General features: G+C 39.0%; 1 protein-coding gene across 1 annotated transcript in view; it reads left to right on the top strand.

Annotated features, from left to right (window-relative positions):
- The window catches only part of atp2b2 (ATPase plasma membrane Ca2+ transporting 2), a 71,744-nt gene that overhangs the window by 36,008 nt on the left and 8,999 nt on the right, over positions 1-26,737 (top strand). Inside the window, exons 3-14 of the mRNA XM_071203264.1 lie at positions 523-780; positions 1,710-1,835; positions 3,251-3,376; positions 3,746-3,778; positions 5,596-5,688; positions 7,950-7,991; positions 10,541-10,705; positions 12,427-12,641; positions 12,763-13,005; positions 21,237-21,478; positions 22,625-22,859; positions 26,199-26,383. Of these exons, the coding sequence (XP_071059365.1) occupies positions 523-780; positions 1,710-1,835; positions 3,251-3,376; positions 3,746-3,778; positions 5,596-5,688; positions 7,950-7,991; positions 10,541-10,705; positions 12,427-12,641; positions 12,763-13,005; positions 21,237-21,478; positions 22,625-22,859; positions 26,199-26,383 (1,963 nt within the window). The remainder of the gene's footprint in view (positions 1-522; positions 781-1,709; positions 1,836-3,250; positions 3,377-3,745; positions 3,779-5,595; positions 5,689-7,949; positions 7,992-10,540; positions 10,706-12,426; positions 12,642-12,762; positions 13,006-21,236; positions 21,479-22,624; positions 22,860-26,198; positions 26,384-26,737) is intronic.

Genomic DNA, 26,737 nt, shown 5'->3' on the forward strand with positions numbered 1-26,737 from the left:
GTACAGTCCAAAGCAAATCACCCCACTGAGGGCCTTTGAAGTCAGCTAGTCAGGAGTGTAGCCACTATAGCGCCCAGAGTATTACAGGAAGCAGCACGGGGACAACTGGGAATAAGCCTTGTTTCATTCCCAAATATACTCAATAGCACAGCCAGTAGACTGCAGGGCATTCATAGGAAGTGGAGCAGACAAATGGCCAGTCTAGGAGAAGTGAATTCTCTAAAGATTTTATATTTCTGAAATTGTCTTTTTGTATGACATACATTGTACACAGGCAAAGAGTTCGCACTCACTCTCTCCAGTGTGATTTTCGATTACACCGGTTGTGTGTCTTTCTTTATAAAGTGTTCATACTATACACATAAAGGAGCTCACAATACATACCTTAGTATGAAATCATGATCCAATATCCAGCTTGTAAGTCAGTGTCATCAGAACACATTCTAAAAAGACACAAAAAATAGTATAACACCTTTATAACTTTTGCTCTTTTGCTCTTCTTTCCATCCTACCTTTGTGCAGTCTGTGGCGCGGGTGCAGCTGGGGTGGAGGACGAGGGCGAGGCGGACGCCGGCTGGATCGAGGGCGCCGCCATCCTGTTGTCTGTGGTGTGTGTGGTGCTGGTGACAGCTTTCAACGACTGGTCGAAAGAGAAGCAGTTCCGTGGGTTGCAGAACCGCATCGAGCAGGAGCAGAAGTTCCAGGTGGTCCGCGGCAGCCAGGTCATACAGCTGCCCGTGTCAGACATAGTGGTGGGGGACATCGCACAGATCAAATACGGTAGGTGTGAGGAAGTTGTCAAACTGTACATGTATGTGTGTCAGGGTCCCCGCGGATTCTTAAAAAGTCTTAAAAGTCTTACATTTATTTGTCGGTATTCAAGGTCTAAAAAGGTCTGGAATTTTAGGAGGGGAGGTATTACATGTTATCTGGTGCAGAATGAATGAGTGTGCAGGGGGGGACATTGGTTTCCATTGGTCTACTGCTATACAATTCTTTTTTTGTTAATGCGAAGGCAGTCATGTCGGGTAATGTGTACTGAATACTTCCCGTTATTCAAATGATATAAAACTCAGTAACGGTTTATACTGTTGTCTAGTTCACCGATGTTTTTGTATTGGTATTATTTTTTCTTAAAAGTCATTAAATGTGTACTTAGAAAATGTGCAGATACCCTGGTGTGTGTTATATGAAGAAGCTAATGCATTTTGAAAGTTGTGTAAGCTCAAATGCCAACCACTTATTAATGCATATTCATAGTTTATAGATCTTTAAACAGGATGAATAAAAGGTTGGTACATTTCAGAATACCAAACATGAGCTGCAAGAGGCTTCTGTGGTCACAAAGCTCCCTCCCCCAAAGCAAATACTATCAAACGGCTGCGGCTGTTTTGATTCTGTTGCAAAGTGCAGCATATTTCTACTGTGGCCTACCGACTTTATCCATTGGCTAGTCTTTTGTTCTGTGCAAAGTCAATTTTGTGGTTCAGTGGCTGAAAATACTTCCACCTCATTTCCAGAGGGGGATTACAATTATAAAGTCCACTTTAACAATTACATAGATTTATGCAACAGTGTTTAAATGTTGAGGAATGAATTAGCTGCAGACAGACCAACTCCAATGTGTTTTTCTTAACTTACTTTAGTGTGTAAGGCAGTATCTATAAATGACAGAAAATCTAGCAACTCTGCTGTTTCCATGATTACAGGTGATCTGCTTCCTGCTGATGGCGTGTTGATCCAGGGCAATGACCTGAAGATTGATGAGTCATCACTGACCGGAGAGTCCGACCACGTCAAGAAGAACGCAGACAAAGACCCCATGCTGCTATCTGGTATGTTGTCACTGCTCTCAGTAGAGATGGATGAGTCTGTACTGCACGCCAAGGCCATGTCTGCTGCATGTAATGTGGGACATTTGAAGGACAAAGGGACAGGAGGGGACTCAACTCACACCGTTTTTTAAATCCTTAATGTTATTGTATTCAAAACATAGAAAGCAGTTTGGAATTATTGAATCCTTCAAAAAAACCTTCAATGACAATTTGACAATAGTTCACCATGCACAGAACATCAGAAAATACAGTAGGTAGATTGTTTACACCTACTAGCCAAATGTCACAGTATTTTATTTTCATCTACTGCATTACATAACTGACATAATTACAAATACTAAATGGTATCATAGTAATCAGGACTTTTTACAATGACTACATGCAACTGTGTAATGTGGCATATAACAAGAAGGCTTCACACATTTTTCTAGTTTATTGAAGGAGTAGATTTAGTCTTCAAGCACTTATTTCAGAATACAGTATTTTTAAAACTAAATGAATTATAAGTCACAGTCATGGCATTACCTCGGACTAAAGACAATAGGTTCTTAATTATAATCTAATTATAAAGGCAACAGAAGACACTGGTGACGCCCTGGAGGCTTTCTTTCATCTATGTCCCCTCTGTATTGGTTCGCTGCAGCAGGGACACCAGAATCTGCAGCTGAAGAATCTCACTGATAACAGAAACATGCGTTAATCTGATCTCACATCTTAGAACTTTTCCCGTGGATAATTAGCTGTGTGCCTTTTGTTGCCTCCTTTAATTAGCCTAATATTCACCCACATGGACTTTCTCTCCCAAAGGTTAATAATGTTCTCCGTGTGTATACTTGTGTATACTACACAAGCACAGAAGTCTACTACACGCTTTTCCATCGGGGCACTTCTTAAAACTGTTTCTGGCTCTCTACTCCAGCACATTTGGATTTACAATAAGACTTTGTGTAAGAATGGAGAATAATTTGCTGTATGAATGAGAATTAAGAATAAAATGCTGTCCTTTGGTTTTAACGATTTAATGTTTGATATAGTGACGGTGATATATAATTTAAATGTTCTAGATCAACCATGTGAGTCACACTTATGTGTTTTAAATTGTATGTAGCATACCAACCAATAACAACTTTTATACTGTTAAAAAGTAATTAATAGAATAATTGGTCAAATAAAGAAATTAACAATTATATTTAGTGTAGTTACATTTTACTTCATTCTATTTAAAAGAAGTGTCAATAGTTTTACCGATTAAGTAACCAAATCATTCATTCAATTTATTAATCTAGTATCTTTACCGTAGTGCAAACAAAAGCACGCATTCATTCCGGGTTATAAAAGAATTGTGTAAGTTATCACAAACGCATTTAATCTTGTTGTAACATCCTACCATTACACCCTACTGCAATTTCTTCCAGGCACCCATGTGATGGAGGGATCAGGGCGCATGGTGGTGACGGCTGTGGGGGTCAACTCTCAGACTGGAATCATCATGACCCTGCTGGGGGCCGGCCCAGAGGAGGAGGAGAAGAAAGAAAAGAAAGGTCAGATCATTAAATAATCATTTTCTACAAATGCAAGATGTGTCTGCACTTGCTTCAGAAGTATTACGGTCATTTGTAAGTGTGGCTCAGATATGCACCCTTGAAAAACCTGTCCTTATGTCCTGAAAGTATAAGAGTGTACGATTAATGCATAATATATATATAAGGGTTATTAACAATAAGCTCATATGTACACCTGTTGAACTGTTCTGAACTGTATAAGCCTGTTGTAGGTATTTGGGCAGCACCTGAATGGATGTAAGCACTGTATGATATTAGCATGCTGTGGTACACTTGTGAGCTGCAGTATCCAGGTTCTGTGGGTTCAGGTGCATTGTTGTACTCACTCTCTTATCCTTCACCTCAAAGGAGGGGCAGTGCAAGACGGACACCAGAATACAGGTAGAGTATCACCTTTGTCTGACCCCTGGGAGTGGTACTTTATCCTTTTGCTCTCTAACCCTTAATGATCCCCAATAAACCGCCGTTATTCTACACCCCTTTCCTGTAGCGGAGCACCCTTTCCCCTGTGTAATTCCCCTCTTACAAAGAGAAGCTGCATCCTCACAACACTGCATCTTCTCAAGTGTTGACAGATAACACATTCCACAATGCATAATCGTCTCCCCATATAACAGGCACTGCACTCATCAAACTAACTAGCTAGCATTCAACAGCAGTCCTGTTTCAAAGACCTATTGAATGCCACGAGTAAACAAAGGCTGTCAGACTCATCTCATTTCTGCATTACAGAACAATGGCATGAGAGCGACAGCCTTGCAGGTGTATAGCACATGTACCAGCAGTAGAGTGGAGTGCACAGTAAAAGCTTTTGAAAGATGTAGTGTGCATGGATAGCTGACTTAATGTTTTGAGGCATTTTGCTTTAGTGCTGTCTCAGAATTGGTGTAGAAGTAACAATAAAACATGTCTTATCCTGAAGATAATACTTGGATCTGAAAACATCACATGTTCTTCCTTCGACCTATAGTTGCATTTTTGTCCTAAATGTTCATCAATCTGATATAATAGTCTAAGCTCATTGAACTATCTAAATTCACTTTGAATTGGCCTTTTACGTTAACACATCCTGGATTCTTGATTTAAAGATGCAGACTTTACATCATGCACTTTATATATGGCGTAATAACTTTAACAGTTGTATTAAGACTCCCTAAATATGACTTAATCAGCCTATTATGATGCAGGTGGATTATGTGACAACATCATGCTCATGATTGCATCAGTACTTTGCACTGAAATCCATAAGTTAACGTGTCATTTTAGAAAGCAAATGTTTTTTCAGTAAGCTTATCAATGAATAAGGGAGAATAAACATTCATGCTACTGTAAGTCATCGTTTTTTGTTAACAATTAACACAATGATAGACACAAATACACAGTAAAACAATGATCAACCTTCAATTGGATTTCATTCTTCCAGTCGTCATCGTTTATGTGACTGTTGTCAAAAGACATAAAAACATCTATGCAAGATCCATTTCAGGTTTTAAAAAAAATACTATATACAGTTTACAGTAGGAGGGTCAAAATGTGGAAACTAACATTTAACAGTACTCAAATGCATCAGTTCAGTCCCTAACTGGTTGGGACATGTGTTATGACCTTGCAAATACGCTGGCCTTTTATTTTCATTTTTGACAGTTTATTTACAGAGTGGCTATGCAACACTTTTCTGTTCACAATATGATTTTGTGATGCTAAAAGATACTACATGAATAACATGGTTTAAAGGAACTTTACATACAATTAACACAAACAACTACAACACCAGTATTTCAATAATGGTAAAGCTATTGTATATTGACAGAATTATAAGATATTCAGATTATTGAAACATCTTTTTTTCATATTTTTAGGCTCTGGTTTTACATGTTACTATATCTTCTTTCTATACATGTTATGTGAAATGTCATGTTTCATGTCTGTCTAATGTTACACTTTTTAGTTCTATTGGCATACCTTTTATGAAATGACATAACATACATATACTAACATAAATAATAGACATATTAAACATGTTTAACTACACTGATCACATCACCAGATGTTAGTATACACATACATAAGCTGAGACTCTTAAATGTGCTATAACCATGTTATTTCTGTTCATTGTCTTGTGTGTGCACATGCGCGCGTGTGTGTGTGGGCGCGTGTGTTTTGGTTCATTCTGTTCGGCCTTCATTGTTACTGGCTAGACTGCTCCCACCCCCCCATCCACCCCATCGCAACTATAGCCACGGATGGGGCTGCAGGCATTAATGCCCCTGGCAGTGCCAGCCTAATTAATGGTAGGTTGACAAAACCTCTGACCTCTTTCTGTTGTGACCTTTGACCCCTCCTACCTTCTCCATTCTGAAACTGCCTCCTATCACGGGTGGTCACCTTCTTCTATACCTTTTGTTTCAGTTGTGTTGGACCCTTTTGTATCCATGTTGTCAATGCACGTACTTTTGTAGTTGTAGAAAGTAGTTTTGTGTTTCTTTTTCTTCTCTTTATGCTATCTTTTGTCTTGTAGGCCATTTAGCGTATATTCATTAAACCTCTCTTGGAAGAATGACTTTTTTTTGTGGTCCATTTCTAATGAAAACTGAATCAAATGAAACACATAAGGTCTTTGTGATTCTAAGTAGTGAAATCTGGTTGAGCCTTTTTTCAAGATAGGGGTGTTGTTAAGTACATGTTGTTACCAGGTACTCTTTGCAGTGTTTGCTGTCCACATGCTAAGCTAACAAGCTGCTGGTGGAACTGCCATATTTATTGGACATTCAGATTTTTCTAATCTAACAAAAGTTTCCTGAAATTGTTGAATGACTCTTAAAATGGTGTTGTTGACCTTTTTTTAGAAGTTTAGTTTATACATTTTCATATTAATCCAGATTTCTGACAATATACAATAGGGCCATCTTCTGTATTTGGGTGTCCTTTGGGATCACTTAGTGCAAGTCCTCTGTTCTCAGGTCAGCTTGACAAGATGCAAAAGCTTAACGATATGTATTGTTCCACTGGGTTATCTATCATCTTTGTCTCCTTGGAAAGATTCCACAAAATGTGTGTTCCCGAAGCAGGAGGGGGGTGATTTGCACTTTAATGGTGACCTCGTGCTGTCCTAGGCGGGAATGGAGCAATGTGTCATCTTAGCTATATTGTGATTCAAGGGAACTTGCTAGTGTGGAATCGCAGGTGAAACGAGCCATTTATACTTCACAAACATGCTGTGGATTCTGAAATATCTGGTGTTCAAACACTATCTAAGTCATTTTCTCTTTCACACATTTGAGCAAAAAAAAAGCATTTACTGACAGATGTTGTGAAACAAATGCAAATCTCTATAATTATAGCCTGGGTGGATAATGTGATCAAAAGTGCTGCATAAAATAAATGCTTTCTTTATTATTTTGTCTTTTATTGTAAGCACCGTGTGTTAATTTTGTTTAAAGGCACAAGACAATAGTAATTATTCTTCATTCGTTTGATATATTCTGTGTGTAGTTATTGAATCTGTAATTCTACTAGCAAGTTGATTGTGCATTTTGAAACCGTAGCGTGTGCTTAAAACGCATTTAAATTAAGTATACACTAAGTTTGCTCCTTGTGTAAGCAGAATCCAACAACAGCATAATAATTCAGCGTCTCTGAACTTAGATTTCGATTTTCCTCCTGTTGTTCTTATGTAACATGCCATGTGGGAGGCTTTTCCTTCTGGCTCTCTCTCTCTCCCTCCCTCTCTTTTCGTATTTCTCCTACCTCCTGTCTGCTTCACTCTTAAGCGTTCGATCTTGCATGAGCTCTCTGAACTTTCCTCTTATGCATGCTGTGTGTGTGTGTGTGTGTGTGTGTGTGTGTGTGTGTGTGTGTGTGTGTGTGTGTGTGTGTGTGTGTGTGTGTGTGTGTGTGTGTGTGTGTGTGTGTTGTGTGTGTGTGTGCGTGTGTGTGTGTGTGTGTGTGTGTGTGTGTGTGTGTGTGTGTGTGTTTGTCCTGTACACTCCCCCACTGTCAGTGTTCAGTGTAATGCTGTATCTACTGTATTTCTTGAAATCTAATTTCATACCCTAGCTATTTGACTCGTATTGGTGATAAGTTGTGCTCATAGTGTGATTTTGTCCTTCAGGACAATATTTTAAACGAAGAATCCTGCAGAAAGTGTACAGTTAATGTTCTGAATGATATTATGTCATACACAATATATTTTGATGTTAAACATGTTTTTCAGTAATGCCCATTAAGCATTTTTTGTTATATTCTTATGCAATCTAATCAAATATTTTGAAATGTAATGTTCTCGACATAAGACAAGAAAGAATTCTGCACACTATGGTTTTTCTCTGTGGCCCCTTTCCAAGAGAGGTACTGTAGCTTCTGCTTGCATTACATCTCGTACAAATCAAAAGCCTTCTTATGTGACACAGAGACGTTTTATTAAAAGTCATTTCCCTGTCTCCTTGTTTGTGATTTTTGTTTTTTTACTGTGTGTGCTGCCTGTGGTGATGATTTGTTGACATGTCTGCCTTGGTTATTTTTGTTGTTATTGTCTTGTATGTCTCCATCATAGGTAAAATGCAAGATGGCAATATGGAGAGCAACCAGATTAAAGGTAACCAGACCATATATTTCACTCTCTCCTCCCCTGCCTTCTCTCTTCCTCTTTTACTCATATTTTCCTTTCTATGACATGTGGTGTAAGCTCTGGGTCAAATGCAGGTGACAAAATCCCACATTGCTTTGTTTATTCCCGCCTTTATTATATCCTGCACTTTTAATACTTGATGTCTCAAGTTGTTTAGTCTTTCTCTGATTAATGTCAGTGCTTGACCCAGGTTTCACCTGCAGTCATGTTTGGTAAGAAAATCCCTCCCTTCACTCTGTCTGTCACTGGTGTGTTGTTTTGTTGTTGTTCTTGTTGTGTTGTTGACTTGTCTTGTTCTGTGTGAGAAAACATAAAACTGTCCCTCAACTACTTCCTCGCTCAGGGTTCCTTCTTCGAACCAAACCCTCTCTAAACTTTCCTCTCGAGTACTCGAGTATTATATCACACCCTGGTTTACCTTTTCCAATGTTTCTTGAAATGTTCCCCGCATTCGGATGTATATGTTCTGTCATTAAAGGGATCAACTATTTGTTTGTTTCAAATATTGTTTATCTATCAATTTAGTTTGTGAAAAATTATGCTCATCCCAATATCTTAGTGTTTCTTACAAGCTATAAAAGATAGAACAAGAAGCACATTTACACATTCAAAACATGTTTGATTTTTAAACAAATAAATAAACTGTCCTGTCTGAATCAACCAATTGATTAATTACATACCACAGTAAAAAGACTAATATTGTTTCTGACATTTAAATATTCAAACTTGGAAATAATTGACAACCTTTCCACTAATAATGTATCTACAAGTCTATTTACTAAGTTTACTAAGTTTCATGTCTAAACGTGTTTCGTCTTTCAAAACAAAAACGCGTAGCGATTTAATAAGCACAGATTGAGCAAGTCAAAGTGTCCCCAAAGGGAAGGGTAAATGATGACTTTCCACACCTTGGTATGATGTTTAAAGTGTACTTTAGGATTACAGTCGGATAAACACACTTACTGTTTTGCAGTGGCGAACCGTGTCTATCACAACTGGACCTTCTGTAGACACACACACCCCTCCTCCGCGGCATTATAATGTCCGTCTTTTCACTGAATTGTCGTCTTGAAAAGGGTACTCACAACAATTCTGCAACAACTTCATCTTCACCTGTTGCACTTGTCATTTCAAGTTAGAAACAATAAAACGTCATGAATTGCTTCGTCGCATTCGTTCTAGATCCTCTGTCTCGAGCCAGTTAACTAGCGGGCCTTCTAGAGCACCCTGGAACCGAGGGAAACTCTGGAAGAACACGCCCATTGGCTACAAATCAATATATGATTGGTTGATCAAACTGTCAATCCAAAGGTACGCTCTCATTCAGTGCAACGGCCAGGGCATTCGATCAAGGATGTAGAATAGCTTGGTTGAAGGATATTCTACCCAGAGACCCAGAACAATATCTGATTGCTTTCTTTTTTAACACCAAACCACTGAAATGCGTAGTGCATGGTCCGAGAAGGACAAACAAATCAACGTAACACTGTAATATTACAGATCAACAACACAGATACGATTCTCATTTATTCATTTTATATACATTTTATTACATTTTATATATATAATTACATCGATTTTTTTTGTTTCTTTTATCTGAGTGTTCCAGGGTATTCTCTGAATACCTTGAAGGCCCTGACGGTTCGCCACTGCTGTTTTGTGTCATTAGCCTGGAGAAAACTATAAGCAAAACCAGAGAATGTCTTTTTGAAAAACTGGGCTGATCTTTGGTAAGAGATACATAAGGAAGGACTGAACTGTATGTGTGTGAGAGAGGGAGATAGATGAAGACAACAGAAAATAGGAAACCTTGTTTCTGCCAAACAATAATTGGTTCTTTCAGTACATAGTAGGTAGAATATGATGTCATCTCAAAGTGTGAAGATGTGGACACTGGATTTGGACGTTTTGACTGGTAGAGGCAGTTTTATTGAATTGTCTTTATATTGTTTATTCTGCTGACAGTTGACATTTTATACACTTTAGCTTATTGTGATTTCTTTGTGTGTAAAATGTGCTTCAGTATTTATAAGGTTTATTTATCCTCACGCTTTCCACATGATAAGCAGGCTTCAAATCTTTGAACATGGCCATGGATTACCACCACTGAATTATTCATGACTTACTGTAAATATGTGTATTTGATGAAAAATAGCATGAACGCTAAGAAACGCAGTGATTCCCTTTTCTACACCAAAAGAAGACCTACATTTTCATGCTTTCTAGTTGTTATTCTTTATATAGAAACACGGTTCACAACCTTTTTGATTTAACCAAGAAGACACTGCAGGGACAAACAAACAATTCTTATTATGGTATGGTAAAGCTTAATATATCCCAATTATTTCCCATTGTGTCATGGGATGTCATATACAGTAGTATCTTCCTGGTTTTATATCCAAACTATCTCTGCTGTATAACCTGGGTTTGAAGCCTAGCCCCCTGGTTGCTCCATTCCCTCGGTCTTATCTACATCTCTAACGCTGCTTCTGTCTGTTTCTTTGTGGTGTTTACAGTCAAGAAGCAGGATGGAGCCGCTGCCATGGAGATGCAGCCTCTAAAGAGTGCTGAAGGTGGAGAGTCCGAGGAGAAAGAGAAGAAGAAGCATACCGGTTCGAAGAAAGAGAAGTCTGTGCTCCAAGGGAAGCTGACCAAACTGGCTGTCCAGATCGGCAAAGCAGGTACAAGTCCATCGCCTTGTCAGGCCGTTAAATCAGGGACAACAAGGCGCTGAGCCGTCATCCTGTCAGTCAAACAAGGTCGTGCACTGACTTCTTGTCTACCTAAAAGCAATCAAATGAGTTGAGAAGAATGCAAAAGTGTCTGAATTTTGGAGGTGTAGAAGAGTCTGTTCCCTTTTATTTTTCTAAATGACCTTCCCTCTAGGGACATGCTGAATCATTGTAATGGGAACATCTGAGATTGCATTATGCCTTTTCCCTTCTGCATTTTCTGCAATCCAGCAAGCATTGTTTAGTAACAGATGCCCACATGCTATGTACTGTATGCCCACACTGTGGGTGTCCTCACAGCAGCAACAAAGTAGGATTACTGTTTAACAAATAAGAGAAATTAATATCACATACCTAAATTGCAACATGCAAAAAATGCAGGGTTTTCTGTACCGGTCTTGGGTATTTTTCCTTAGATAAATCCGTAATAGGTGATTAGCAAGTTAAACTGCCAAGGCTCTCTTCGAGAGGCTTATTTTGTTGTTGGGTTTATCATTTCCTGAGAAGTCCTTAAAGAAGTCCCTGTTATTACAGTGGGCTATTATACAGACTGTTGGTGTAGTAGGGGATGGATTGAGGAGGGGGTGTCAGAACAATGAACTACTGTTACTGGACTAGCACACAAGCAGCAGTTGCATCATATGGCCTTCCACTCTCACTCTGTGTGCCTATTTTTTTAATTATATATTAATGCAGCTTCACTGCTCTCAATAGACTCCTAATAATAAACCTTACCAAGCTGGTACATTGTCATGAGGAATGATGAAGAAATGTAGATAGAGGGATAAGTGGTTATGGTAGGGGTCTCTCCAATATTGTCCCTTGTTGATTAGACCAAAAGGGAGTATACACAGAGTCATAGCACCACCTAGCTAAAATGATTCCATTTTTATACAACAGTCCTGCATTACAATTGACTTGACTCTTTACCATTTTGTTTAATAAAACTTGAGCTTATTTAGCCCCTAAATTAATATAGTGTTGACTAATCTAATTGACTAATTTCTTTGTTTAATGTAGGCGTGTCAGTTAGCTATCCACGTGTGCCAGCTAGGGCTGCTCGATTATGGCAAAAATTATAATCTCGATTATTTGGGTTAATAATTGATATCACGATTATTAAAAACAATTATCCATTTACTTTGAAAACATCAATTTATTGAAAAAAAAATGTGAACAGTATGTTTTTAACAGTTAACCCTGAACTTTAAGTATAATTCAACTGAAAAACCAATACAAAAAAAAGTAATGAAAAAAAAAAAAAAGTAATAATAATAAAGAAATAATCGTTTTATTTCGATTACGTTGTTTTCGTAATTGTTGCAAGCCATAATCGTAATTGCGATTAAAATACGATTAATTGAGCAGCCCTAGTGCCAGCATGCACAAAACCATGACTCTGATTTTGTCGCTCATGGCATTATGGTGTCAGTAGTATGCTCTAAGTTGTAAACCCTCTTGGCCCGACTGGAACCTTTTAAGGGTTTTCCCCATAGGGTTAGGGTTTCGTATACTGTAGGTGATCTGTTTTTCCTCCTTATACCAAAACATGTACGTTTCAGGAGGATTTAAGAATCTCCTCACTAATGAATTTCTACACATGAATCACATAAAGTGACTTCACTCAGATTCTGTCCTTATCTGATAAACTTTTGTATCCTTTTTTTCAGGTTTGCTCATGTCAGCCGTCACAGTCATCATCCTGGTCCTGTACTTTGCCATTGACAACTTTGTGCTGCAGAAGCTGCCTTGGTTGCCAGAGTGCACTCCCATTTATGTCCAGTTCTTTGTCAAGTTCTTCATCATCGGTGTGACTGTGTTGGTGGTGGCCGTGCCGGAGGGGCTGCCGCTGGCTGTCACCATCTCCCTGGCCTACTCTGTTAAGGTGGGCAAGAATTACACATAGAGAGTAAGAGAAAAGACAAACAGTGCAAATGGTACTGCCTTAATATTTGAAAGCTGTTTAAATGCTCACATTATGATCATCATGTTGTTAACTCCTGCAGAAAATGATGAAAGACAACAATCTGGTGCGTCACCTGGATGCGTGTGAAACGATGGGCAATGCGACGACCATTTGCTCCGACAAAACGGGCACGCTGACCACCAACCGCATGACGGTGGTGCAGTGTTACATCGGGGATGTGCACTACAAAGAAGTACCAGATCCCGCAGCTCTGCCAACCAAATCAATGGACATACTGATCAATTCCATCTCCCTCAACAGCGCCTACACCACCAAGATACTGGTAAGCAACATGTAACGTAAGCCTTTGTAAAAGATACTTCCGAGTATTTTGCTCTCTAGGTTAAGCGTGGATGTCAAGTTAGGACATAATATTACTGCGTCTGTACCTTATATATACAGTCTATGGTCTGTACACACAAAATGGTAACACAGTATTCCATATGGAATTTGAAACACCATAACACCACTTTTATTGTGCATCCTTGTAGCACTTTTCTCTAACTTTATACTCAGGAAGCTGCATGATGTCAGCGCCCTCTGTGTGAGTGGTGAAACCATATGATAAGAGAAGCCCTGAGACAGTGAGACAGTTTTGCAGTGCGTTCTGCGTGAGAGCAGGCAGACTGTGTCCTTGGCTGCTGCTTTACATTCATCAGGAATTCACTCAACTTGTCACCTTGAGAACATTTGTGTAATATTGTCTCGTAGCAGACTGTAATTGAATCAGATCTGTCTAAGTGCTGGAGATGCCTGCCTAAGATTGTTTTCTTAAATGCAATAAGAGATGGATGTATCGATGGACGGATAGATACAGTATGTTTCTAAACTCACCTGAACGCATTCACACGAATACACACATTTCTGCCTGTCTGTGTGTCACTATCCTTGTAAACCCCTTTAGAGTCGATTCATTGATAGCCGACAAACTTACAAATGCCCTAATTTAACTTGCATAGGGAATGAGCTGAGCATGCGGGACATCTGCGATAGAAGGATCACACAGATTTCACTTCATACCCCTCAAGGCACGATCACAGCCTCGGTGTAAACAGAGTGTTGATCATCCTTTTTTAAGATGGAGAGCTACACATTTCTGCCTACTCTAGCTTTAACACTGGTAGCTATGAAGCACAGTATATACCTTAAACTCTGGTGTCGACGAACAAGTTGCATAATGTCGTTCAGGATTGAAAACTAAAATGTTTGTCTACTCACAGAGCCCCTATTTAAATATATAAATCATTGACACATTGTTGAGCCCTACTTTTGTTTAACAAACAGAACGTTTCTTTACACAGAGAATGTTATTTTAAATGATTTATTGTCAAAGCCATGTATAATCTGACCACAAACCACATATGCTTCCGTTTCTATCTTTAGTCAATATACAAAGTCCTTTACATTAACTTTGATAATATATTTTGGAAATATCAATATTTGGAAAACTACTTTTCTTAAATTGATCAATATAAAAAGGATATTTGTTTTTCATCACAACATGGATGCAAATGCATTATCTTCCAGTGTCCGCCCTCTGCATTGGATCTTCTCCAAAATGTAATGGGTTCTTGCTCGGCCGATGATACAGTATACCCTTCCGGACAGTTTTATTTTTGTAGTCAAACTGAGCCAAAAACATAACCTCTGTAATAAGGCACATGATATTTACTGACAGTATTTTTGCATCTATTTGAAAGTGACGATACAAGATGAAAATGGTAGCCAAGAGAAACGATCCGGCAACACATTACTGTCTAGGCCTATTATATAAAAATAATCGAAAGTCATTGAATGTTTGCTATCGCGACACAAATGTTTTGTTGATGGGACTATAAGGGTTGCCTAGGCTGCCTTTACACACAGCAATTCTTCACCATGATGTGCTACAATAACAAGATGTTATCCATATAAAAACCTTTGAGGAACGCTTTGCAGCATTACATCAGACTATTGCACCTCCATAGCTGCTTAGCTCAACGGAATCAAGGCCGACGTAGCGGATTAAATGGCACATTCAGTCTGTTTCATAACCTCTTCATTCATAAAAGTTACATTTTGGGGTGAATTTTAAATGATTAACAAAAGCATCTTCTGTTCTAGATACCCAACTGACAACATTGCTTATACATAGATCTACATCTCTTCATTCATGCATGCATACATACACATAACCAAAGAACACACATACATTATTTTATGGTAGTATTGAAGACAAAATCTAGCCCATAAATAGTACAGAACATGTCAGCATTTATTTATTGAGAGCTCTTTCTGGAAGGAAATACAAGAAACAAGAGAGCAAGATAGATAAGGACAGAGATAATTAAGGAATTAACTAATAAAGCCAGATGCAAAAAGGAACATATCTGAAGAATATTTAGTACATCTCCCTTCTCCTTCCCCCTGCCACCCCACTCCCTCAGCACCTCTCCAGCTCTGCAGTACGCTGGCTGGTGTGTTCTTATATAAGAGGCCAATCCTGTGGGATGCCAGGATGGCTATGGAAGTCTTTGATGGCCGACACAAAGGCAAAAAGGCAGGCTTTGATACCCGTATCAGTCCCCCTACTGCCTCTCTAGCTGTATAATACAGCCAATGGTATGGCTCAGCTTCTTCTGTCAGCACATCGCAACTCTAAGTGGAGAAGCCTCGTCCTTGAGGGAGAAATTCACAGACATTTACACAATGAATCCATGCACACATAAAGTATAACCACTCATACAGTACACGCACATGCTCCTATATACTGTATTCATGGGCACATCCATTTATTGTATATTCTGGAAGAGGATGCGTGCACACATGCATACAAATTAGCACACCAGTTCGCCTGGGATGTGTCTTGCAGACAAGTCAAGCGAGCTACTGAGCAATTTGTGAACACCATTCAGTGACGTCAATATACATTTTCACCGTAAGAGGATATGCATCGCCGCCAGTGGCAAGAGCTATACAGACAAAATCCCCATTGATTTAGTCATACTTTGATTCTTCTGTTTCTCTCTCAACTTTCAGTTCACTTTCATAGGTTTTACATTTTGTATGATACATATTATATGGGTCTATAAAACCCCTGTTTGATTAAATGAACTTAATCTAATGAATAACTTTATTGACATTTAGGTTTTGGTTAAAGAATGTTAAATATTTAAGAGCAATGCCATTATAAAATATGTCAACAGACATTGAAAACTTGATTTGAAAACCTCAATCGAAGCTTCAAAGGTACAGTAAACAGACATGTTCAGATGCAAACACTGCCACACATCTGTCCTATCAGGCATACCCACACTGTAGGAGGCACTCAGCTCACAGGTGTATTCTCTTGCAGCACAGTGTCATGTGTTGAGCGTGGCTGTGACTGTCCTTGGAGCTCAATCTCATGTGGCTTCAACCACCTGTTCAGGTCATTATTTAGGGACAAGAGGGGTGGATGATACACACACATGCACACAGTTAATGCAAACACACACACACACACACACACACACACACACACACACACACACACACACACACACACACACACACACACACACACAGATGGCTTCAATTGTGAGGTATATGTACAAAGGGACATTTACAGTAGCTCATGAAGATAAGCAAACAGATTCATCAGAATGTGTTGATGTTGAACAGGGATTATAGTGACATTTCAGTTCACTTTAAATGGGGAAAAAAACATCATATGTCGCTCCACAATGGGCAATTTTCTGCCTGTAATTAAATGCACTGCCTCATCTTTGTTTGGTAGTGAGTAGTGGGGTCCTACTATAATTGGCTCACAGTGCTTTTGTCATCTGGACGTTGCGTGCTTGTTTGCACAGCATGGAGGAGAGATGAGAGTATCTCGGATGTCTTTGGCTTGAAGCACCCAGTGTCCCCATGGAATAGTTTTGGACACAGAAACAGAGATTCAGCTGAGTTATGTCCTTCTCTTGTTCTCTCTTTCTGTGTTCAGCACTTGCTTACAGACGTGACAGTGTTGCTGAGATGGCAGTGAAAGAGAGGTCGTCATCACATTAGAATGACAATGCTTTGATGTGTCAGAGGCACCAAGCTTAATGGGCTCCCTGCGTTTCCCTAACACATGACATGATAGATTCAGTTACTGTGTTTCCATTTTTTTCTAGACCAGTGTATATTAAATACAAGGTAGTAAAATAATATGAACTGGCTTCAGTATTAAAGCCTTCTTTATTTGCTTGTAAAGAGTCTTTGAGCACAGAGAAAAGCAGTATAGTATCTCCAAGGCTTGTTTTACCATTATCAGTTAAACCCATAGCGACTACACCTCCTAGAATTCCCCTAAATGGACTGACTTTCAAAAAGATATTTGTGAAATTGATCATCAAGGCACAGTCAACGCTACAGGCATAGTATTCTAAAATTAAAATAAAGTTGTACAAGAAAGGATATGCGATTCATGCCTTTTCGCATTGTTTTTTTCCGACTACTACTATCCCTACGGTAGAAGGGCAAATAAAGGACAGGAAGAGAAACAAGGGGAAAATAAATCAAAGCAACTGGAAGGGAGGAGCCAAGCAAGGATATGTGCAAAAATAGGATGAAAGAAGATAGGAAAAGTATACAGGAAGAGATGAGAGAAACCACACTTGCGTGACGATTGTCCTCATCATGGACTACAGGGCTGTATTGCTGTCCTGCAGCATGCCTCCAGGCCTTAGCCCAGTTGGCTGGTACAGTCATGTGGAGAGCTAGAATATCACCCACTCCTACATACAAGAAGGATCGAGGAGGAAGGTGGAGGCAGGGGGGGGGACTGGTAGTACGGAAAAGGGGTAAGTCATCCATAGAGAGGAAGAATGGTAAGGATTTAAGGGGATGAGAGAAGGGAATACAGGATATAAAGTATAGGGACAGAAGGATGAACACTGAGTAGTAAAAGGGAAGAGAAGAGCAAGAAAATGGAAGATCAGGGGAAGGAACAGGAACAGGAGGGATGGATTAAGGAGAGCCCCAGGTGGAAGAGGAAGTAAAGTTGCCAGCTCTCCCCTTGGCATATGTCCTTGCCTGCGGGAGCACCCAAGGACCAGAGAGAGGGCAGCTGGTCCTCCGCCACGTCCAGGCCGGGAAGTGCCAAACATAGCTCCGTTATGCCAACGTTAGGCATCCCATGCCAGACACTGCTTTTGTGCGTAGGAACTCACGTCAGGCTATACCTTTGTGGAATTTCAGAGCATTAAGGGCAGCGTTATGTCGGCCATTTATTTATTTCCTTCTGCCAGCAACAATGAGTCGGGAAGATTACGCTCCTTAAAGTGAAAAGTTATGACTTCAAGGCAAATTATTATTATTTCATGCATTGTTCCAATACAATGTGTTTTGCATGTAAGTGAGTTTGCTATCTAAACGGACACTTATCATCATCAGAGTAAAGAATAAAAGTAATCAAAGTAAGGAAGAAAAAATCATACAAAGTGAAAACATGATGCCAAACGAGCATCTTTTAATATGCAATATAAGGCCAACACTTCTTATATACCCCAGCTTCATGCTTACATAATCATTTCAAACTGACCTACAGCCTGCATGGTTTTCAGCTGGTTATTCAGTCATTTAGTTTGATGTTTTCCTGTTGCTGGGAGCTTATTCTCCAAACACTTAGTGGACAGTGCAGATGACAACATTTGTTTCATCCCATCATTAGCCGATGACAGGCAGTGTTTTCCTGATGTAATCAGTGGTCATTAGGAAAAGGCATTCATTCCGTTATTTACCGCAAACTGTGTATAAAGTATTTATACTCTTGTCTGTGTATGTGAGACACACAGCTGGACATTACCCAGATATGTCTAATTACCAGGTGAACAAGGGACATTGCACTGATTGTGTTTTAATGATTAATGAGATTTTAGATGACTTTCCTCTCTAACCCTCTTCTGTTTAACCTCTGGCTCACATCAGCTGTAGTTAAAGGCACATGTATAATGTGCCTGAGCCCGAATGGATCGATGTTTCTCGTCAATATATTGAGCTGCTTGAGTAAACATTGAAAGCAGACATATCACTTACTAGGGAGATGAAATTAGCGATATTCAGTCAAATCTTCACAGATGCTCAGAGTCCTTCAAACATATTGGCTTCAATTTACAAAAAAATGTAACTTAAGAAACACAGAAAAGTGAAACCTTGACATTGTTTATCTTATTAGCTACAAAACAAATGTGCCTCAAAGGATTTTACAACCTTAACATTATCGAGTAAGACACTTTCTTTTGACCCTTGGTTCAATTAATAGATTGCAGTTAGGTTACAATTTCTTATTGAAATGAATTATATTTAAATCTTTGCCAGGCACATAAACATTTTCTTAACATTCTCTATCAAAACTTGTTAGCAGCTGGACAAGAGTGTCCATGCAATGGAAAGTGTGAGAATACACAAAAATCCATGAGGTAATTCATGTTATTAACTACACTGTCAATACATCATTTTCTCAATACTTTTCCCAAGTGCCACGTGAATAAAGCAAAAGGAAGAAAGTCAAATGAAAAACCTTGAAAATGTCAAGCTATTCTTTTAAATCTAATCTTGGTTGGAGGCTTGTTGAGAGGCAGAACAGAAGGAACTGCAGTCAATCTATTTTGGGGCAAATAGCACAGACTGAAGGTGTCTGCTTGCTTAGCAGCAAGTCAGACGCATTATGTTCAAAGTGCTTTAGACATTCTGCGTAGGTGTGTACGTGTAGGTGTATGTATGTGTTAGAGAAGGAATGAGTACCTGACATGCTGTTCTTTAGCTCTGAGCATAGCTGCGTACTGTAGTCACTACAGTATATAGCACAACCTCAGAGAGACTAGGTTTCAGCCCCGTCCGGCTAGTAGGGATCCGAATGAACATAAAGGACTTTGTTCTAAAATACTGATGAACAATCACCCTTATTGGCTGTTGTTCACTTTTACAATTCATTTGATTAATGTCTGTTCAGTTATGTCATGTCTATTCATTTGATTCATGTCACAAAATGTGTGTTATTTTCCTTTTAGGCTGGAAAAACGAATTCATCAAACAGTTTTAACAGAAAATAACCTTTATGAACTATTTTCAAGCACAAGCACAAGTTCTAGCCGTGACTGGTTTCTGGAGGAGGTTAACACATTGCTATTAGTGTTTTCCCATTAGCAGAAATAGAGAACATCTAAAAACAAAACGAAGAGTTCTTTATACATTTTTCATTACTTCTGTGTTACTTGACAAATTGCAGTACAAAATGGAGTGAAGTGCGAGAAATACTAATGAATATGGGACTGGGGGAAGATGAAAAGGGAGACATAGAAAGATTGGAGGACATGTGTGAAGTGAGATGAGTGAAAATCCTGTAAGAGAATCTGAGCCAAAGAGTAAGAAGTGTTGGGAGAGAAAGGGAGAGAGCACCCTCTCTTTTCCCAAGTCTCTCCTCACAAGTATGCTTTGCCCAGTGTTACCATGGCAACGATGAGTCTTCCACACGCTGACCACACTCGCACACACTTGCACACATAGAGTGTGTGAAGGGAAATTGCACACACACACACACACACACACACACACACACACACACACACACACACACACACACACAGTGTAGCACCTGAACAGCGACGTGCACAGATAATGCAAACATCACCTACAGTAAAAACGTCTACAGTCGGCTCGTGCTATACAGAGTCAACGCATGAATTGATCATCAGCATAAGATTGATTATTACATTCATGTTTTTCAATCAAAAATGACACATATTCTCTTGTTCCCTAATTCTCCTTGATTTCTACGATAGTATATTAAGGAAATGCAAGGAACAACAGAATGTGTCATTTTTGATTGAAAAACCTTAATTTAATAATCAATCCTATGCTGATATAGGGTTTCTAACTGTGAGTTAAACAAAACAAGCAATCTGAGGATTTCTCTTTGGTTCTGTGATGACAGTATGATAGGAAGAGTATTGATCAGAACAAAATGGTTATTAAAAAAATATTTCACATGCTGCTTTATCTATTGTTCACACAATCCATGTAGTCATCTTTAAATGGTGATACTGCCATGTTTACTGAACCAGTCAAAATTTGAAATATTCAATTACAGATTGCAATGGGTTGAGCCATATGCCTGAAATAAGAAAATCCACATCTGACTCCATCTTACTCATCTACCGCCCTCCCACACATAGCAATCCTTCACCTGCTAGCTGTTTAATTATCCCTAGCAGCTATTTCAAGCCTTACATTGGTTGCACTGCGCAAAAGAAACGAGAATCTCATTGATTGAATAGATCACTGAACAAACAGTATAGAATTTGCCAGAAAACACAACCAAAGTATTGATGGAATTCAATCATAATGATATGCATGGAAGACCACAACTCATGGGTAAAACAATCATAAAATACATTATAATCATCAAATGGTATAATAATATGTGTAATACAACCACTGGTAGAAAATAATATTTATTACAGCTAATATTTGGCTACATTTTAATTAAACATCCGAAAATCTTCCCTCTAGCCCCCAGATAAGGAAGGCGGTCTGCCGAAGCAGGTTGGCAACAAGACAGAGTGCGGCCTGCTGGGATTTCTCTTGGACCTGAAGCGGGATTACCAGCCAATCAGAAACCAGATCCCAGAGGAGAAGCTTTACAAAGTCTACACCTTCAACTCTGTCAGGAAGTCCATGAGCACTGTCATCAAATTGCCTGATGGGAGCTTCCGCATGTACAGCAAGGGAGCCTCTGAGATCGTCCTCAAAAAGTGAGTCTGGTTTTGTGTTTAAATGACATTATTCTGATATAAATAGTTGCACATAACCTTGTTCTACAGTAATATGCTGTAATAGTATTACAAAAAGTGATGATCTTTTCAATGTTGTTACCAAGTGTACAGCTAATCCATTTGGAGTGCATAATATACTAATGGTATACACATGCTCTAGGCATTGAGAGTGGGCTGAGTTTCCACTAGAAGGTCACACAATTCTGACATTTTACAGAACACAACGATTACAGTACAGTAACAAATGAGAGGCAGTTATTAAGCTTCCTGCACAAACTAAAGGAAGTAGCATACATTCTCCTTTGAGCATGATTGATATAAAAAAAAACTTTAAATTGTAATAAATTTCATTTAAACTAAGGATTGGAAACATGTTACATACATTACATACATACATACATCGAGGGGTTATATAAACATGTGTGCCCCAAATGCCAAAAGTCCTAAAATAACTTTAGCATTAACATTATAACATTATCAAATCACAGTTAATTTGCTAATGACATACCAGAAATCCTTTATTCATTCCCGCTGTGGGACAAATAAAGGATTTCCGATTCCGATTATAGCAGGTGAATTTAATCCTTAATAATTTGGGAATTGCCTTTATTGCTTCCTAGCCGAGCAGAAGATAACTATATTAATAATCCTCCTCTCCTATTTTTCAATTAAATATCGAGCAGCCGGTTCATTTAGCCTAGCATAAAGTGGTGAATGGAAGTTTTCACACTTTTGTTTTTGGATTAAACAAGTCAGATATAACGCAGTAATTAGTTGGCTTTAGAGTACCTGGTACTGTAGGTGGATTTTGTCAAAGCAAGGCTAGCTGTTGCTTTATGGTAAGCTAACCTGGCTGTAGCTTAGTATTGAAAGCACAGATATGAAAAGACAATAAACATCTACTCATGTGCATCTTGGAAATAAAGCTAAACCATTCCTTTGAGTTGTCATATTTGTCTAAATGTGTGATGATCATTTAGACCAAAAGGTTTTCTTGTTCTTTCAAACTCACAGTGCATAGGCCATTATGATTTACGTATGTTGGGTCATTTTGACATCCTTCTTCCAAAGTTACAGAACAGAATTGAATCCAACCTCAACTGTTAACGCCAACCTTAATTACAGATGCAGCCATATCCTGAGCGAGGTAGGGGAGGTGAGGGTCTTCCGTCCACGGGACAAGGACGAGATGGTGAAGAAGGTGATTGAGCCCATGGCGTGTGATGGCCTCAGGACCATCTGTGTGGCGTACCGTGACTTCTCCAGTGACCCCGAGCCTGACTGGGAAGATGAGAACAGCATCCTGAATGACCTCACCGCCATCTGTGTTGTTGGAATAGAGGACCCTGTCAGGCCAGAGGTAGGAGGCTGTGTGATGTTTGGGTGACATACTGAAACATTTCATATTGATCTTAACAACAAACATGGTTATTGTAAGTTATTATGGGCAGTGAGTGCAATATCTGAGTGTGCACAAGCTAGATAGGAAGGAAGGTGAATGACATGATTAGACAAGGGTTATCAAAATCTTTTTTTGCAGAGGATTATTTCTAATTACTTTTTAAATATTCTGCTCTGTTGAAGGCAAACAAAAACACTATTTAAATAAGTGATGCATCAATAATTCATTCAAATCTTATACTGATGAATTGCACTTGAAGGAAAGGAGTAATATCCTTGGGAGAATATGGGATGGAAAGAGTGTACAGCGAGAAACTGACCTCACTTGACAGCTCCTGTGCAGGTACAGGGAAGCAGGAAGCTAACTGACTACTGCATTATTCAACTTCTTCCATCCCCCACCTCTCATCCAACCTCACTCCAACACGTTTTTCTGTTTCCAACTCTCTCTGAATCGTACGCTTTGACTTTCACCTTTCCCTGGTTCATGTCTCTTTCTCTTCACTCTCTCCGCACCTACCTTAAGCATCTTAACAGATTTAGATCAAATAAATGCAAAAAGAAGACCATCATCCTCAAAATGAATAAGCAAACATTATAATACACAACAATAAAAACTAGCGAGAAGCGCTTTTTGCATTACAGTGTTATATAAGGTAAGATGAGTGGAGATAAATATAAAATACACCATTTTATGATGAAAATAATCAATAAAAAAGCTGAATATTGCAGATTGGAACTCCAATAATGCAGATGTCTGCAAATGATGCAACATCTGATATGTATTTATTCACACCTTATGTGTTAATATACTCCCTTGCATTGCACCAAGCCTGGCAGTTTGCAGCTTTTCATTTCTTCTTCAACTTTGAATCCAACATTTGTAATAACTGATGTGGAAAAGCATCGCACCGCTCGCTCCCTTGACATCTTTCCAGGTCTCTGAGTAAGACTGGCTAATATTGGAAAAGAGAGGATTTACGTTTTGCTACAAAGGTCACACAGAGTGTTAAACATGTTTTTGTTTATTAGTGTTTCGAATGCGATGTTCTTTTTAATAAAAAGCTGCTCTATAGGTTTTCCCCCAGAGAAACAAGAGGGGAGAGAAGAAAGAGAAGAGGGAAAGATGTAGCCCAGGAAAGATAGACCGATTCTAAATCAGATTCATGTCAGACAGATGTCTGCAGGAGACGGGTAAGTGGAGGAACGGAGGAGAGGGAAACCAAATCCATATTCGAGACACGAGAGGCTTGTTTTTCAGTTTCACCTACTAGCCTCCCTCATCGGGCCAGATTGTATTTTTAATAAGCTTCCTCTTTCGGATCACCAGTCAACTAGAGCAGTGGGAATCCAAAGAAAAAAGAGTGAAACAGACAGCAGGGGTGACAGATAGGCAGACGGGAACTTGATAGCTTGATAACAATGACTTGGTGAGAGCAGAGAAGGCAGAGCTTAATAACTTGCTCCACTTGCCACAATATTTACTGCGAGATCTGAATTGAAAACTGACTTCTAACGGATGAATGGAGCTTCCTCTTATTGTTATTTTTGTAAATGCACTATTTAAATACTGATTATAAAAAGCCTATGGGATTATTTGTGAGCAATATTGTTTTCATTTCTGGAAAAAATCAACTCTCTTGAACACCTCCTCATGGGAAAACTAGAAAAAGTTACCAAATAAATTATTTCATAAATTGGTTAAATCAGAAACACAACCCTGCTCACTTCAAAAAGCTATTTTGTCTGTTGTGACCAGTAGCGTATGACCTATGTAGGCAGACTTTAGGGAAATGCTGCTTTGTAATTCACATTACTGACTCAACTATACATTTTATCCACTTATAATATATTTGAGTTGTTATACCACATATAGCTGGAGAGCAACGGTTATTAGCTTTAAACAACAAGAAGATGTGTCTATTGTGTAAGGCACAGGGGTTAGTAAACATAACGTTCATATTTTCCATATCTTCTTTGACTCACACGAGACGGTAAGTTTAGCAATGTTTAGTCTAGCTAGCTAATGGGCATAGTATTTGTGATGGACAGGAGAATTTGGTGCAGCTTCCAGAGTATCCGACTCAGGCTACACTGATTACAGCGTCAGCCAGGAGAGCATCGAGCCCCGAGGGGAGCAGAGTCTGAGGAGGGTCAGCTGGAGGCAGGGGCAGAGAGACGCCCAGAGAGACGCCTAGAGATGTCCTGAACAAAGCAAAATGAACAGAAAAAAGAATATACAAGCAGAGGACAGTCTTGATGATTGAGAGGGATTATCGTTGTATGAATCTATAATATTTCTTTCACAAAAACCCTAGCTTTTGTGCCTTAGAAGCTACATGTATAGTTAATGAGCCGTACATTATAATTATGAGATTTCTTTTGTTTAACCTCCTGCTCAGTAAAGACCTTCCCTCCCCCACTATATACATTAACTTTCTATTACGCTGTCTTTAAACACATCTACGAGCAGCTTGATTTGGCTGTTTATTATGCCAACAGATTTACACATTGCAGTGGGGGATTAATTTGGTCTTCACTCTTTTGTTGCCCTTTTCATGTGTGTGATTGTGAGCACAACAATGCTCCAATGGCTAATGTGTGTATGTGCTACAGTATATGCCCAAAGGAGGAAAAGATAGATTGAGTCCCGGGCCTGTGTGCATGTGCACATGGATGTGAGTTGCTGTTACTGTATGTGCACACGTTTGTTTGTTTGTTTGTTTGTTTGTTTGTTTGTTTGACTGTGTGTGGGTTTGAGTGCAGCGCTCGCCCACACTGACCTTTGTCAGGAAGAAGATGTTTCTGAATGAATACTCTGCTTTTGCTTGCTGGTTATACCAAAGATCAATCTGCTACATACAGTCACTTCTTCCACTCTATTAGTTTGAAGGGAAAAGAGAGATTCCATTCATATGTCATGTGTCATATATTATATTCATTTAACATTTGACAAAGTTAATGTTATGTTACTCCTGAGGAATCAGAATTCTGATCAAATAAAACCAATTTTTTTTTTTGTCTATTTGAGGTTAAGTCAAAAAGATAGCTGTATTGTTTCAGTTGATATGCTCTTAAAACTACTATAATCCATATGTGAAAGTGACAATGAATGATTACGTGAATGTGAAAGGGGTTCATCAAAGTGAGTAAGAGAATCACTGTTTGTGATTTAGTAATCCTCTCATACTGTTGGGCTGTTTGCGATACAGCAGGCAGCTGTAATGTAGCCCTAAAGACTTTATATTGCCTTTCTAGCACCAAATGGCAGAGCTATGAAATATGTCTTCCTCTTTAGGTGCCTGATGCTATATTGAAGTGCCAGCAGGCAGGCATCACAGTTCGCATGGTGACAGGAGACAACATAAACACAGCCAGGGCCATAGCCATCAAGTGTGGAATCATCCACCCCGGAGAGGACTTCATCTGCATCGATGGCAAGGAGTTCAACAGGAGGATCCGCAATGAGAAAGGAGAGGTACAGTAGCTACTTACGACTCGACAAATCTCCCTTTACATTTCAGTTAGTGTGGCTTAAGAATACAAAGTTCCAGCGTTTAATATGCAAATGTAGTAAGGCAGGGGTGTCAAACTCAAGGGCCGTGGGCCAAAACCGTCCCGCAACCTCATTTTACATGGCCCGCAAGAGCTTGCAAAGAATACAATTAGTGTAATTGTTGAATATTTGCTTTCAATTATTTGCCCTAGACTTCTGCTTTCAGGCGTAGTTATTTATGAAGTTATTACCAGAACTGATAATAATCCAATGCAGAGCTAATAATATAATATATATATACATTATTTAATATATATTATATAGTTATATATGTATATTTA

The sequence above is a fragment of the Pseudochaenichthys georgianus genome, chromosome 5 (genome assembly GCF_902827115.2).
Source record: "Pseudochaenichthys georgianus chromosome 5, fPseGeo1.2, whole genome shotgun sequence".
Classification (NCBI taxonomy): Eukaryota; Metazoa; Chordata; class Actinopteri; order Perciformes; family Channichthyidae; genus Pseudochaenichthys; species Pseudochaenichthys georgianus.